This window comes from Papaver somniferum, chromosome 3, assembly GCF_003573695.1.
Source record: "Papaver somniferum cultivar HN1 chromosome 3, ASM357369v1, whole genome shotgun sequence".
NCBI lineage: Eukaryota > Viridiplantae > Streptophyta > Magnoliopsida > Ranunculales > Papaveraceae > Papaver > Papaver somniferum.
The window spans coordinates 47,545,337-47,562,205 of NC_039360.1; the positions used below are offsets into that span (position 1 = coordinate 47,545,337).

Consider the following 16,869-nt stretch of genomic DNA (forward strand, 5'->3'; position numbering starts at 1 on the left):
CCCATACCCATGCAACCTTCAACAGCAGAATTGGAGCAACCCATGCAACCTTCAACAGCAGAAATGAAGCAACCCATACCCATACAACCTTCAACAGCAGAAATGAAGCAACCCGAGCAACCCATACCCATGCAACCTTCAACAGCAGAATTGGAGCAACCCATGCAACCTTCAACAGCAGAAATGAAGCAACCCATACCCATGCAACCCTCAACAGCATAATTGGAGCAACCCATACCCATGCAACCTTCAACAGCAGAATTGGAGCAACCCATGCAACCTTCAACGGCATTTGATAGTGTGCAACACCCCATCCAAAGGAATTGGCGGCTATTAACTTTCTTGGGGAACTTTTTTGGTCTTTCTCGCTGAACTTTTTTCTGTTTAACTTAGCAAGTTGTTAGTGTCTTTTGAGTCTTTACTTTTTATCTTGCAAGTATGTTTTAGTTAGAGATTATATATATATGGACGTGGTTCTTTGGTGTTCTAGCTGCTCGGAGCCAGAGGGGTTTACTAAATCTTCCTCATTTGATGAATTCTTATTTTCATTTGTGTCTGTGACTCAATTACATTAATACTTATGCATTGATATTGGTAAAAGATACTCCACCATATTTCAAAATAATAGGTCGGTTTCATGCTGCCATTCTTTGTCAGAGACTCAGAAGTCAGAAGTGACAATACTGGCGTTATTTCGAAGTTTTGTATAGGGGAAAATTAGGTGCATGTCCAAAAAAAATAATATTCTCACTGTCAGTCCCACAATTAATTTTAGGTACCGTGACACCCATAATTATTTCCGTGACACCCATAATTATATGAAATTATTAAAAATGTCTGCATGACGGATTATGCATCCGCATGACGGGTTATGCATCAGGGGTATAATTGGCAACGCAACTTGGATATAACATATCTAAAAATCCGCGCCTTGGAATTTTACACATTTTATATCGTTGAAAATCTTTTTAAGAGAGCTACGCAACGAGTACAAACAAGAATATCAATTTTTTGTTTTTCACGAAAATATTGGAGATGATAAATCATTTTAGGCAAATTTTTTGAAAACTTGATACATACTTATTATGCAGCCACCAAAAAAGATGCATAACACATTCTGGAGACGCATAACGAATTATGCAACCATTTTCTCCACTGCATAACAAGTTATGTAACTATTGTTTTGGTTGATTTTAGTGCGTCCATAAAAAAATTGATGCATAATGCACCAAAATGATGTATATGCATGAATCCAACAGAAAAAGCAGACGCATAACAAATTATGCAACCATTTTCTCGACTACATAACAAGTTATGCATCTATAACAGGTTATGTAGCCATTATTTTGGTTGATATTAGTGCGTACAGATAAAATTGATGCATAATGCGTTATGCAGCCATATTTTTGTATGCATAACAGGTTATGCATCCATTTTCATGACCGCATAATATGTTATGCATATATTATTGTAGGTGCATGACAAGTTATGCAGTCTTTTTTTTTGTTGGTTTCAATACCAACAAAAAGGTTGTTGCATAACGTGTTATGCAACTATTTTCTGGACTGCATAACAAGTTATACAACAATTTTTGTAGATGCGTAACAGGTTATGCATCTGTTCACTGCACCAAAACCTATTATGGTGCATAACTTTTGGAGATCCATAACATGTTATGCATCTTTTCAAACCCATCTGTTCACTGCACCAAAACCTGTTATGTTCATTCTGTAATGCATTCCCTAAGCATACATCTAATTCACATTCCCTGTATGTCCAGCTGCAATGTTCAGCTCTAGTTCACTTGGCTTGCAGTAACACCAACTTCAGCTGCTTCTCAATAAAACCATTTGTAGCTTCTTGACCTATCATACATCTAGGCACTTCAGCAGCACCACCAGAACTTCACTCTCATCAACAATCCACCAACACTGGTCACAAACATTTGAATCCACCTGAGACTAAGCCCCTTCTTTGCTGCAATACAGGCCACCATCTCCATGTTCTACCAATTCATCTCACCAACACAGTCACAGTACTCTCTTCACCACTTACACCAGTTTGAACTGAAACACCCTAGGCATTCATCTAATTAATGCAGCTTTGCTCCATCTCATCATCAGTATCTGTAGCTGTCCCAATTTCTTCTTGCAAGTCATATAAGCACCACCAACAAAGTAGCTCACAGAGAACCCTAATTCCAGACCCCCCATCTTCTCCACAACATCGAAACTCCTGCCATTGCTTTTTAATTCTCATCACAACCATCTTTCATTTTTTCTCGATTCAGTTTCTGAAAACCCTTAAAGCAACAGATCTAGGGCTGCACATGGGCGGGTATGGGCGGGTATAAGCTAAAACCAACCTCGCACCCACAGACAGCGGTTTTTTTCATAACCAACCCCGCATCCACAAATAGCGGGCGGGTTTTTTTACCCGCCCGCTACGGGTTGGGCGGGTATGGGATTAGACCCGCTTCAACCCGCTTTATATTCAATAATCATTCACATACAGACATGTTTTACTTAAGTTCTTCATAACTTAAAAAACAAACATAACTACACAAGTCTTACAATAAAAATAAGTTTAACCAGACTACATCAAAGTTCAGAATTCAGATTAAAACTAAAACAATAAAAACAAGTGACTCATGTCTCTTCTATCATATTCAAGTCTCTCCTCCTAGCATCCTCAAGGATTAGTTTTATCTAATGGTATATAATCTGCGGGTTTTTTGGGCGGGTATGGACGAGTATTAGCTCAAACCAACCTCGCACCCACAGACAACGAGTTTTTTTCATAACCAACCCCGCACCCACAACGGGCGGGTATGGACTAAAAACCCACGGGTTTAGCGGGTACGGGCGGGTTTGGGTACCATGGGCGGGTCTTGTGCAGCCCTAAACAGATCCTTGATTTCCCGATTCAAAACTCGTTCTCCAAATTATATAAAAACCTTGAATCGACCAACCAATTTCTGCATCTTCCTGTGTTGAACTCACATCACAATTTCGAGGCCATCTGCTGCCATCTTGGAATCAAAGACAAACCCAAGTTCTTAAATCTTCTCAACATCACAGACCCACCTTCGAATTCCTATTCCTTTCCAATCAACACACAAACTACAACCCATTTTTCGCATCAACTTCAAAATCAGCAATTTCTTCTCATCTGCTTTGATTTCAAAATCTCACAGATCGGCTTTCCTCTTCTTGAACAGCAACCTTCCATCTGATTGGCAAAACCCCAATCTCAGTTTCTTCTTTGATTCAACCAAAATCATATGTCTTCATCACAGTAGCAGACTCTCCCTTGAATCTTCGTTGTCTCAATTCTTCGATTTCTCTATCTGAGTTATCACCCAATTTCAGAGAAAAAGAATTGAAGATGAAGAAGAAGAAAAAAGAACGAAACAGAATTTTATAAACTATGGGTTTGAGAATAATTTTTTCCTAAAAAATGGGTGCACGCTTTCAGATTTCTGGGCGTGGGTTTCACAGTGGAGAAAATCTGAAAAATGGGTGTGCATGTAGTTTTCACTTTGTATAGACTATAGACCAAAGTAAAACCAACATGCCGTGAAGTTGATAAGCCCCAGCTCAAGCCCAGTTGCAACAGAAATGTGCTTGCTTGCCTGTGAATAAGGAAAAAACGAGTGCCAAAATGAAAAAAACACTCTAAAACTTTCCGATATAACGTTCCGTCCCCATTCTACATAAACCCTAGCTACTGCGATAAAAACCAGTAACCCTAAATTTTATTCAAACCGTCTCTCTCTTTGTGGCTGAACCAGATGGTGAAGATTAAGAAGAAAGATAAAATTTCTGCAAAGCAGGTTGTTGTTACTAATGAAGATCTGAAATCTATAATCAAAGATAATTCAGAGTTCTTCGATAAGCTTGTAGAATTAATCCCTCCAAAATTCTTTATACCAGCTCCAGAGAAAACAACATATTTTCAAGGATTAAGTAGGGTTGCAAAAGCTTCAGCCAAGAAAGAATCAAGAGAAAATCGTAAGAAGGCTAGAAAAGCTAAGTTGGATCCTGAGGTTCCTTCAGGAACCCTAGACGTTCTAAAGCAAAAATTATTAGAGGATTCAGATGATGATTCAGAAGATGATGATGAGGAAGAAGAAGAAGAAGAAGAAGATGATGATGATAATGAAAGGAAATTGCAAATCAAAGAGCTAAGAGACGAGGAGAAATCGTTGACGTATGAGGAACTTCAAGGAAAGTTGAATAGGAAATTGGAGGAGCTTAGGTCTGGTCGAAAAGCTGGACCTGAAGAGGAATCGAATAGGGAAAAGAAAAGGCAATCCTGGTTTTTGAAAAGAAAGAGAGAAAATGAAGGTCAAATCGAAACTAAAGCGGAGATTAAGAAGAAGGCAGAGGCTAATATTCAGAGTAAGAAGATTAAGGAAGATATTGCAAAAGCTGTTGATGGACTTACTTTTGGTCATGTCAAGATTGATGAAAATGATGGAGAATTTGGTAAGAAGAAGAGGAAACTTTCGAAATCCCAAGCTCTTCAAGAGGCGAGAAAGATTCAGGAAGCCAAGAAGGATCCTGAAAAGGGGGAGATAATTGCAAAGAAACATACATTGAGTGCAGCAATTAGTAGAGCTGCGGGTATTAAAGTTCATGATGATCCGAAATTGATTAACAAGAGTATTAAGAAAGAAAGGAAGCAACAGCAGAAAAGTGCTCAGAAATGGAAAGATAGAGATGAGACTAAGAACAAAGCTAGGGCTGAAAAACAGAAAGCTAGGAATGATAATATACAAGGAAGAATTCAAGCTAAGAAAGCTAAGAAGATCGAGAAGCGTGAGAAGAAACTTATGCGCCCAGGGTTTGAAGGTCGTACACAAAAAATTATCAATGAGCCTGCCAAAAACTAAAATTTGGGGTAATGAATTTAATGATTATGTTTTATTAGTTATTTTCAATTGTCAGTGACACTTTAGTGATTGGAAACGTGAGTTCATTTGTTGGTGTCATTTGCAGTTGAGGGGATTTTGTTTTTGAATATTTCTTGAGTTACGAATATGAAGGTTCTTTTGTTCTTGCTTTATTTTGAATCTTTGATCTGTTGATAACTTGCTTGTTTATGTTTAAACCTTTGAGAAATGTCAATGGAGGTATTGAACGATTAGCTTTTCAAATCATAATCTTGAATAGGGATGAACTGGTGACCATCTTTTGGAATTGGCGATCAACTGTACTATATGGTGCTAACAAACCTTAAGAATTGGTGATCAACTGTACTTGTAAACAATGATGTTTCAATAATGTAGGGAGATGTTTAAAATTGTCACATAAAACCAATGAATGATAATAAGAAAATTACGAGACTTGGGTTTCACGTCTTCATGTACTTTAGGCTTTGGTTTAAGATGATAACTGCAGCTGTTTTCCCTAGGGGGGAAGTGTAGTCTCTTAGTTGCTATTTACTTGAAGAAATGATCTGAAGTTGGAACATGAACTGAGTGGGTAGTTGTGAAGAGATTGTTCAAAGTAAATCAGTTTATTGACATGTTTATGGTGGTGTCTACGTTTTGGGTGTTTGGTATGCCTGAGGAACACTGTTTATGTCAGGATAACAATATCATGTCCCTAAATTCTCATTTTATGAAAACTATTCTTTAGGATTATGTATCAGTTAACTTCTCAAGCTTTGAAGATGAACTAATCTAGAATAAATGCTAAGAAATGGATAGGCGGAGATGAGAGTAAAACTAAGAGGATTCAGTTCTTAATTCCGTTCATGGTTTGTGTTGGTGCCTATGGCTTTCAATATTTGCTCTCATTTTATGTCATGGAGATTGCTGAGATATGTTGGAATTAGTTTTTTCTTCATGATATTTTGCTGCTGCTGCACTATCATGTGATGTGCCAATGCTTTTACTTCCTACATGTTGCTGGTGCTCTTAATGGACAGTTGTGTTGCCATCAGTTATGACTACAAGTGTCGCTGCTTTGCTACAAGTGATACTTCTAATATTTCCTATACTTCTTGTCCTGCATCAACTGTTTCTGTCTGCAACTCTATGCTACATTAGTTCAGCTTGTCGGCTATGCCATTTTATCAGAATTGGTTTGTTATGCACTGTTACTCCTATTTATCTGGCAACATTCCACGTCCTGGTACTGTTTTGGTTTCACTCCTATATACAATTGGCAATATCATCTGCAAAAGTAAGGTCTTTCTTCACATTTTCTGGGTATACTACTGGTGACACTTTATGGAGGTACTTTGTGGTTATATTTGGTCTGCAACTACAGCTCACACCTCACAGATGCTCACTACTGTTTCTTAGACAACAACCATATTACTCTCTTATGGTTTGCAATATTGCTCCTTTATTCAGTCTCGTGTCAGCTGCTTTGCGATCTCAGGTCAGTTTGTTCTTGTTTTCTACTTCACTGTTGTTGCTTGTGCCCCTTCAACAATTTCTCTTGAAACATCAGCTGCTAAAGTCACTTATACATATTGCTACACAACATCTGATCCATATGGTCTGTTTCTGACATTTCCTGCTGCTGCTATTTTCATTTTGTCAAATACTCAATACTGATGCAACACAATCTGATGGCATGTTTTATCTAATAGCATGTTTGTGCGAGCGAATGAGTATATGTGCAATCTTAAGTGGCCTATTCGCCCCCTTGAGCTTGAGGGACGGTAATACTATGTGTGTGTGTGTGTGTGTGTCTGTGTGTGTGTGTGAACGATTGAGGTGTACTGAGACTTGCAAGCGTGCTAGTCACATGTGAGTGTGTCGGTGAGGTATTGTAGCTGTCAGAGTATATAGCTCATTGCTGTAACCTGTAAGAACTATCTTCTTTTATCAGTACAAAACAATCTGTAAGAACTATCTTCTTTTATCAATACAAAACAATCTTCAGCAGTGTAGACATACAATTCTACTAGTAACGTCCTGGCTGCCCCTTGCATTCCTCATTCGAAATTTTGTCATGACTTCAAAATTGGCAGAATACCTTCAATAACGATGAAGAAATTCAATTTCCTCGCATCAATATCACTAGAAATGAAGCAAACAATTAACTTAGCAAGTTGGTAGTGTCTTGTGAGTTCGTACTTCTTAAATTAAGCAGACAAATACTCCTATCCTGTTTGGATAAACTGTCTTTCAATTCCTGGAGAATTGCTTGGCCTTGTCATGTTGTTTGCAGAGGGCTCTCTTTGTACGACAGTGCAAACCCTTTGCTAATATCCGCCTCCGTTAGATTCTTAGAGTCCCAGCTTTCCACTTGTTGATCCCACTTTGCGCGCCTTGGATCATTTGTGAGATCTGCAATACAACTGAATTTATCTATATAGCAATTCCATTGTTACCTGGTGTATTCAGTAATCACATTAGAAGCATCAAAGAAAACGGAGTCCAGCTTTTGCAATCCAATTTGACTTTTCATGCTAAACGTGGTGTTCTTTATTCTTCTTTTCCTTTTGCTTTTGGTTTTTTTTTTGGCTTGTTGCAATGCTATAGTGGCTAAGGTAAGATTCAACATTCATAATTAGTGCCATAGGATCAGGAGACACTCTGTCAAAGTATTCATAAGTTCTGTATTTTTTACATTAGAGATAAATTTGTGCTGTTTTTGGGCAAGAAGTTGAGAAACATCATGGGGTGCCCATGTATTTTGCACATTGGTTTTCTGCAGATGCTCAGTATCTATTCATTTAATTGTATTAATTATTCTATTCACTGTTCTACTTTTCAGTCCACCGAAGTTGATGAACGTCCAGATATATTGTACTGGTCCGAGGCACAATTGGATAGGTTATTCCTTTACTCTCTCATTGACACCGAATTTTATTTACAAACCTTTAGGTCGTGTTTGGTACCCTGGATATCCCATCCTAGGTTGAGTTATCCAGTGAAAAACGGTTAAAATGTGTTTGTCTCACAGCAATTCCAATCTTGGATAAGGATTACTAAACCTTCCTTGATTTTAGGAAGCTAAAGAAGTTAGGTTATGGTATTCTTCCAAAAATCTGGGATACTTGTATCCTCACCTGGGTTAGATAATTATTTTCCTTTAAAATAACTAGTTGTCTAAAAAATAATTATTTATATTAACCTATTTTTGGAGTCAAACAAACACCATTATATGATAGAATTTTAGACAAACACCATTAAAACTAACCATTAACAAGGTTATCATAAATTAAATTAAGATAAACTATTCTAGGATATGTTAATACCGTTTCCAAGCTCCCAAACAGACCCTTAGTGCTTGCTACGAGGAAATGATTCTTATATGGCAGAGACTGAGGTTCTTTTTAACATAAATATTTAGATGGATCATCACTGACGTATATACTGTAATTGTATGATTAGGACAAAGCTGGTTCTGTTAGACGAAAAAGAAATGAACCCAAGAAGAAGCTTGGAAAGAGGAATACCAGAGATTCATATAGGGACTTCGGGAAGGTGGGTTGCTGGGGCCTAGTGGCGTTGAGACCGGATGAAGTGGTGACCTGGGCAGTTCTCAAAGCAATCAAACAGGCACATGAATAACCAGATACAAACATTGGTATCGAAGGGGATTGTGTATCAGTAGTTAACTTTATGAATCTTGAACATGTTAATATGATTTTAAGTTGTCTAACTGTATCCCACAAAGCTAATCCTGTGTTACTGTTTTTGTTGCACCCAGTTTCCTGTTATATACATTCAAAAACATGACTCCTCCTGAACTACTGCTTTTGTAATGCTAGAGGCCCCTGTTTTAGTATTTTTATGTTTGGTGTAAAATTCTCTTCGTGTAAATATCACTAGTTCGCTTTTGGTAAAAGATAATAGTTGGCTCAGCCCCTGCCATTCTCCATTCAGAGTTTTGTTTTGACTCAAAAAATGGATAATATAGACCAAACAAATCTGTTCCATACATCATACATGGAAAGAAGCAATTTCTGAGACGTAAAAGCAATGATTTTATTCCAACTGAGAACCAGAGTTATGTACACCTTCGGATATACAAGCATTTCTAACGTTTATTTCTTCCTCTGCTAGAAAGACATCTTCTAACATAAATACTTACAATGAGTACTAAAATGATTTACAGACATTTATGATTATCCCATATACATTATAACTTAGATCTTAATGAAATAATCATTTACTTTATACATTGCTGACTACCTGTGAATACCATTCCCCGTGGACACTACCTGAAACCTTGGCTACAATGATCAGAACCTCTGCGATTTCTATCACCCGATCAACCAGAACTGCTGCTCCAACACGTCGCAGAACTGTTTCAGCTAAATTTCTCCCGTGAGCCACGGTTCCACCAAGCACGGCCGACCTAACTGCCACGTAAACTGCACGAGATACCCTCTCGAATACTGGGTCTCCGGCTCTTAAACTCTTCAATAACATGCTTGCCATTACTTCTTTACTTGCTTGAAGTTTCTCAGCATCCTCGCACCCTTCCATGAACTCGTAAAATTTTTCGACAATTTCTATGATACCAACATCTTCTACAGAGTCCAAGAGCTCGGTCACTGCTTTGACAGAGTTTGTGACTATGTATTCCATGGATGACAGGTTGATATAAGAGCTCTTGCTGAGAAGTGACTGCCGTAAGACCAAAATGCTGTAAAATTTAAAACTGATTAGCAAGGTATCGTAATTTTTGAGAGTGTATTTTGTGTTATTGTGCAAGTTCAGTTCCAGTACAGACTAGTGTTGACATTGCTGAAGTTGAATGTTTAGAATCAATATACAATGGAAACAAGTTTCGAAGCAATTGACAGGGAGATCCTACAGAATGCAAGTCTTCAACAACTTTCCAATTAGTAGTTACCAAGGACTAGTCGCCAAACGGTGGAAAACTACATCAGAGAGAGTCAATTACCTGGTAGAAATGACAATGATCTTCTGGAGTTGGGATTGGATAGACCTTAGCCTTGAGAAATTGAGCTTCAGGGTTTCAGGAAGGTTTTCATTGTTTATTCCTTCTATCTTACTGACCAACTTTAATAAACCAAGTCTCACCAACACGTCAATCTTTTCGCCCTTGCACTCTGGTTGCCCACCTGATGATACAAGCGAAACACATAAGAATCTAATGGGCTAACATGATTAAAAACATGTGTTCTGACCAACTGCTCGCATTGGACCTGTCAGGCCTGTCCCATCCAAAGTTGGTAAAAATTACATGTTTGATTCACAAAGCGTTAGATCTCAATTATCTATTGATGTGTTGCATCTTAAGAATATGTAGTACCACTGGTTAATCCCAGGGGAAGGTACAACTTAGCTGAGAATATATCCCCTACTAAAAAAAAAATTGCTCTATAAAAATGATGATGGGGGTTAGCTCAAACCTGTAGTAGAAACTTGAGGATAGAAAGTCGGTTCGAACTTATTAGATGACGTGGGAACTTTGCCGCCAGTTTTAAGGGAAGTGGATGGAGGAAGCCCCTGAGAGGTACTTGATTGACTTGCCATCAATGCAGCAAGGGAATCCTTGTGTTCTTCCCACTCCTCTTCTGCGCTACCTCTTACAGATGATAACCACCGAACTGTCAGTGGTAAAGAGGTTGAGACATTGGATGGAGATCCATAACGCCCACCGAAGGCCTTCTTCAGATACTCCAAACCACCGGGGCCCTTTATAATTGGTTCCATGATCTTTATACGTGCTTTGCTGATTTCTCGCTTAAGTGCCTGTTGAAAAAATTCAAAGTCAGAAAGCTTCATGTGTGCAGTGCTCAAACCTGTTTCATGTGGACAGTTAAACAGTGCAATAATCACGTGGAGTTGTCATTCACAACAGTTGATAGATGAATCCAGTAAATGCACCACATGGTAAAAGGTAATTGGTTTTTATTTGATTTAGATATATTCTTTCTCTTGGTGGGTACAGTAGAGGAACAGCAGATTACCTGAATCTCTTGAAGACCAAAACGAAGACCCTTTATCATTGATTCGATAAATGAACCACTTGATGCTACAGCGAGATCATTCAATAAATTTTTGTGGGTCTCCTTCATCTCATCCTCGGTAGCTGCAGCTGAAAGCTTCTGCAATGTAACCAATGCAAACTGCAGGATCTTTCCTAGATAGTCCATGTCACGAGCTCCGGACATGAGAACCTAGAAAAAAGAGAAGAAAATATATGAAAAGCTTATTATTCTCTGTATACACGTCATGTAAGAACATAAAAAAATTACAGCATCGGATCCAAATCTGCTGGAGGAACTAACTAATTACCTGAGTGAGAATATCGAGATCTATAGCTTCGAAAATCTCTTGCTTCCAACTTTGAGGAGCCATTTCGCAAAGGCCATCCCTCACCTCCTTCATGAGTTCAATTATACGGCCATACTCGGGATCATCCTGCTTCATAGACTCCGCAATTCCATCCCAGAAAGCATTCTCCATCGCCGCTCTTACTTTGGACTGCTCGAAAGAGAAGATGGCGTTAACCGTGAGGAACATATTCATACACTGATCAAGTAATACTACTGGAGATCTACTATAATGGAGTTTTCCGAAACGAAACAAGATGATAACTAAAAGAACAGATGATGCAAGTAATTGCAGCTAAACGTGACATTTATAACTCCAATACTGGATTAGTAGTAGAGTGGCTCCTATAGTTCAATCCTGTTGATTATGTTTTGGAAGAAATCGTAAGGCCATTCGAAATCGAGTTGGAATCATTCCAAAAGGTTAATTCCCAATCAGTAATGTTTGTCGAGGAATCATACCTATGTTTATCATTGATAATTCCAAATCAATGTAACATCAAGCAAGCAGAAAAATAAACTCACCTGGAAACCATTTTGATCCCCGTCGCTGATATCAATACTGTCAGCAAAAGCATGGCGGTTCTCATGGACAATCTCATTGACAAGCATTTCATTCTCTCTGGCCAATTTTTCATCTGAAGAAGATTCCAACCGACTATCTCTACTTTTAGAGGTAGTGGACAGAACAGCCTCCGCAGATGGAGAAGAAGACGTATCTTTAAACAAGGAGCGAACAACACGGCTTGGCTTCTGGCTAGCCCCAAGAGAACCCTGACTAACTTCTACTTCGTCCGAGCCAGAATGGAGAGGAAGGGCAGCAGAAGAACCGGGAAGACTTGGAGATAAAATATGGGCAACTGGGGTGTCCATTGGGCTCCCATTTTCCTTGGCCTCGAAGAATCTAGAACGAGTGTCTGACAGAGCTGATTCCATTCGCTCAATCCCATCATCACCACTAAGATGTTGCACCTTTTCCCGGAGAAGCCTCTGATCTTCTGCAACCTGGAATCAGTAAGGAGATGTCACGAAAAGCCTCAAAGGTGTCAATACTAAACCACAGTTAAATTCACATTTTAAGATTACTCGTCGCAAGAGAAAGCATCTACATCAAAATTCAGAATAACTTTGGGTCAAACAGTTTCATTCAGTTAGCAACTTCCAGACGACGACGGGAAGAGCAGAGTTGAAACAGAAACCAGGTAGACACGGCAAAAGAAGGTTTAAATGAAAGCATGTATCGAAATTGTTTGGAACCCTGAGGATGAAGAACAAAAATAAGGAGGGACTTAATCGTTCAAATTGTCTTACTTTTCCATGGCACTCATTGCATAGTAAAATCCTACACTAAGTAAAGACAACCACTAATGACATGCATCTTCGCGAAATAATAAGAGCAGAGTTAAGGGTGAAACCTGGTTCTGGATAGCCTTCTTATCATGAGAAAGACCAACATTTTCTTGTTCTGGAGTTAGCTTGCACTTCTGCATCATTGAGAGTTCAAGTTGGCAAGCTGCTCTTACCAAATCCTCCTCCAGGGATCTTGCATCCTTAACCTTCCATACGACAAAGCGATAGAGGTAAGAACACCACGCCGCATCGAAAGCTTCCAGCTGGGATCTGAAAGTTTGCTTAGGCAACATGGAACCACTTTTTGTCCAACCATCCAACACAACCTTGATCAACATTTCCAACTCCTGGACAAATTTTGCTGCAGACTCTGCAAGCAATAACTCACATTCTCCGTGCCCACTAAAGACTGCATCAGGATGACCAAGTATCATATATGCACAAAGCACCACTCTCACTGGATATCTTGATACCTTAGCTGGATTTTGAGTTGCCTCTACACTGGATCCCTTATTTCTTGGTCCTCCTTTCCTAAGAGAACTATTAGGCTTACCCCTTCGCTTAGGTGAAGTTAAGCGTTTAAGAAGGTGATCAATGTTATCCAACTTGGATGGACCACTGAGAGAAGCACTGGAATGTGAGAGTGTGAAACGTGTCTCAAATCGATCAAGTAAAGCTTTCACAGTCTGAATGGTCTTGGAAGATTCAATTAGGAGAGCAAGTTTCTCAAATGGCATTGATTTGATAGATTTCCCCTTGATTTGTAGGGCATCATAATCTTTTGCTAAGGTGTAGGTAGTTCTCTTCAAATGCACAAAACGTCTCCAGCACCTGCGTACTTGTTATTTTAGAGAGACTATACAAAGGATATCAAAGACATAAATTGTTGTGGTCATTAAAGGGAGCGAACTAAGGAGAAGCGGAACAAATCTACTCAAATTAGATAATACATCTAGACCTCTGTGTCGAGTACCAAGCTTGGTACCCAGCCACGCTTAGTAACTTCTCTCAGCAAGAAACAGAAAGAAGGCCATTTTCCTAGAATTAAGATGTTTTAGTGCAAACAGTAAGAGAAGCTGCAGTACCTTGCCAGTTTTCTTGAAAGGAAATCTCCCTGCTTGTGCATCTCATACCAGTTAACACGAACAGAAGTATGAAGACTTCCTCTCTGCCTTAAATATTCCGCTCTTTGGCTCTTTGCCTGGTGGAAAACAAAAAAAAAAAAGGTAAATACATTGTCTTTAAGCATAACTACAATTCGATACAACAACAGTGAATAGAAATATCATCTAAGCAGAAATATATACAGGAATAGTGTTTTCACGTTGACAATAACATAATACCCTTTGTAGTCGATCTTCCAACTGGTCCTTGATTCTCCTCCTTTCGATTTCACGTTGGTGATTAACAAATTTAGCAACACGTTTCACTTGCATTAACCTAGCATGCGTTCGTCTCTTCTCTGCTTCCAACAATCCCAACCGCTTCTTCTCAGCTGCTGCACGTTTTTGGCAAATTGAAGCACGTACACACTCTTTATATTTGCTCTCCTGAACCATCCTCTGCAACAATGATTGATCTCTCCTCTCTTTTACTGCAGCTCTACGCTGTCTGCGAGCCTTGAGAAGAAGCATCCTATTTTCCTCTGCCTGCTGAACTCTAGATTCAACCTTCGTACCAAGTTTCTCACGTTCTTTCTCATATCGTAATTCCGCACCTGTTTTAGCCGCTTGTCTCCTCTCATCCAACTTAACTAACCGTTTCCTAGCCTTTGCCAAAATACTTAACCTGTGAATTAGACGGGATGACGAGTAAACATTACACACTATCTTAAAACAGTTTCAACGGAAAGAAAGTGGATATTCACATAGACAACCTTTGAGCTTAAGCAAATGAACCACATACAACACACTAACGAAACTTGGATTTTAGAGGGTAAAACAAGTAGACGACACAGTTGCTTGATTGCCATTGATTGAAAAATTGGTCTATTCATCGTTTTATTTATTCACTAAGTTATGACATAAGCTGTTTCAAATTCTCGTGAACTTGCATCTCACATGCAAATTACATGTATATTATTCCTTTGAAAGGGACAATTACATAGACCAGAAAGGAAGGTAAAAAATCAAACCAAATAAATTATGAAAGGGACAAAATAGACCACTGTAAAACCAAACAAACTTCAACAGTAAGTCAAAAAGTAAGAAAAAAACCAGAATTTTAGTAAGAAATTTGACCTTTTCTGCTCAGCAGCAATGAGCTTTGCTTCAAGTTTTTGAGCTAAGTCATCATCTTGAGAAGATGACCATGATGGACTTCTGGGTTTAGGACGAGCTTTGCTTGACAACCACTCATGGAATTGCTGCATACACCAAATAGTTCATTAAAAAAGATTCAACCTTGAAATTATAGAACGATAATCAAAATTAACGGAAATACTCAAAAAACGAGAAAAACAAGAACTTTCTGCAGAAACTGAAATCTTTGGAGAAGAAATTATTCAAACTAAAGGGTTTCTTTATTTAGTAAAGATAGGATGAATCAAAACAGGATTTTTTTGACTATGAATAAAAACAAGAACTGAAAAAAAGCAACCTAAAATTCAACTAAGGAAAATTTCACCGAAAAAAGAAAAACCCACAGCTCAAAATCACCAAAAAAAGAGAATTCATAATCCATATTACAAAATTCATTAAGAAAAGAGGGAAAATCAGAGAACCCACTTGTCTGCGGTGATCAGCTTCTTTAAGCTTAGCTTGAATATCTTCAAAAGTTGTAACAGAAGGACTTTTAGATTCCATAAGTCTTTGTTTCACCCTCCTTGGTATCTTCACTGGTGATGATGATGAATCACATGACAAATTTGTTGGGAAATCTAACACAATTCCATTAACCCTATTATCACCCGTTGTTGATTCTTTCAATTCAACTCCAGCAGCCATTAATTAACAAAATAAAAATCGAAAATTCAATAAGTTTTCAGTCTTGATAAATAAAACCAGAAAGGTAGAGTTCTTTCTTCTTGTTGTTGTTCTGGTTCTTCTCCTTCCTCTTTTATATAAAAACAGTCTTTTCTAATTGTAATAGAAAACTGATAATAAAAAAAAGTGATGTTGAAGGAAACGGATAACGTCACGCGCGAGTGACGGGTAAGATTCTTTGACGCGATTTGTTTTGAGGACACGTGAGATATGATTGAATTCAGGGCTGCATAAATACATGGTGTGGATTTGTTTTTTAATTAAGGAAGGTGTTGACACGTTAGAAAGATGCATTGACGCGCGAGTGATAACAAGACTAATTCATTTCGGTTTATTGTTCATGTACGCGCTAATTTGTTACGTACACGCAGAGTATTCTTGCGGTGTTCTCTTTAGCTTATCTAGAACTAGGAATCTAAGACCTAGAACCCTCTGCTCAGCTGCATAAGCGACATGCCTCAAAGATATTTGAGTCGGCTTGGTCACATCAATCAGGAAGATTTTGTTACGTAACTTAAACGGGTCAGAATTAGGAGTGAGGTTTGAATCTGGTAGCTTGTCAGATCCCATTTAACTTAAAAAACAAACTGTCGATCTAACATTTAACTCAGATTCTGGTGTTGATTCAAATCCAAATTGCGAGTCAGATACAAACAAACATGGTATTTACGGTTTAGTCTGATAAAATTTTGTACCTAACTCATTATCTTAAAAACAGGCCTAATAAATTAGATTCCATGGTTATGTTGGGTTAGAAAAAAATAAACAATTAGGAAAACCGACTAGTATGAATTTTCCAAAATTATCAGCAATGTAGTAAAAGTAAAAGAATGGAGACTATCTTCTAATCTTAAAAGTAGATTTGAAACCTGAAATCTGAAGTCCTCTCTCTCTCAATGTACGACTCCATCTCTCTCATCTTCTCTTAGTTCACCGTGTTTCTCCCGGCTTCTTCTAGCCGTTTTCTTTGTCCTCTTGCTTCTCAACGTTCTTCTCAACGGCTAGTTCTCGCCGTCTCTGGCCGGAATTCTATGCCGGAAATCAAATTTTGATTGATGTTCCTTCTTCACTTCTCTAAACTATGAAATCTTTAATTTATACAGGAGACACCAGTCTCACTATCATCACAGACATCACAAATAGCATCGGCATCTCAAAAATCACCAAAAATACAGGCACCCCAAACTCACCCAGTACTACTATCATCTATATGGCTTCATCAATCACTATTACTTCTAATATTGGCACAATC

General features: G+C 38.4%; 3 protein-coding genes across 4 annotated transcripts in view; 1 reads left to right on the forward strand and 2 right to left on the reverse strand.

Moving 5' to 3' along the window:
- LOC113359406 (chorion class high-cysteine HCB protein 13-like) overlaps nt 1-314 on the reverse strand; it is an 809-nt gene extending 495 nt beyond the window's left edge. Inside the window, exon 1 of the mRNA XM_026603045.1 lies at nt 8-314. Within this exon, the coding sequence (XP_026458830.1) occupies nt 8-314 (307 nt within the window). The remainder of the gene's footprint in view (nt 1-7) is intronic.
- Nucleotides 315-3,726: 3,412 nt separating this feature from the next.
- LOC113356082 (ribosomal RNA-processing protein 14-like) lies at nt 3,727-8,772 on the forward strand. 2 transcript variants are annotated; one of them, XR_003362789.1, is made up of 3 exons: nt 3,727-4,905; nt 7,743-7,801; nt 8,363-8,772. XR_003362789.1 is itself a non-coding variant. In XM_026599090.1 (2 exons), the coding sequence occupies exon 1, from the start codon at nt 3,794-3,796 to the stop codon at nt 4,895-4,897; it is 1,104 nt and encodes a 367-aa protein (XP_026454875.1). In that variant the 5' UTR covers nt 3,727-3,793; the 3' UTR covers nt 4,898-4,905; nt 6,059-6,077. The 2 variants fall into 2 exon arrangements, 1 of the variants encoding a protein (XP_026454875.1); XM_026599090.1 differs by lacking the exons at nt 7,743-7,801; nt 8,363-8,772 and adding an exon at nt 6,059-6,077.
- A 162-nt stretch (nt 8,773-8,934) lies between these two features.
- On the reverse strand, nt 8,935-15,702 carry LOC113356081. Its single transcript, XM_026599089.1, has 11 exons — nt 15,360-15,702; nt 14,874-14,998; nt 13,977-14,421; nt 13,719-13,834; nt 12,699-13,464; nt 11,809-12,288; nt 11,246-11,434; nt 10,918-11,127; nt 10,357-10,699; nt 9,885-10,065; nt 8,935-9,623 (listed from the first exon to the last, which is right to left on the reverse strand). Exons 1-11 carry the CDS (start codon nt 15,576-15,578, stop codon nt 9,149-9,151), a joined length of 3,549 nt encoding a protein of 1,182 aa, XP_026454874.1. The 5' UTR covers nt 15,579-15,702; the 3' UTR covers nt 8,935-9,148.
- Nucleotides 15,703-16,869: the final 1,167 nt, after the last annotated feature.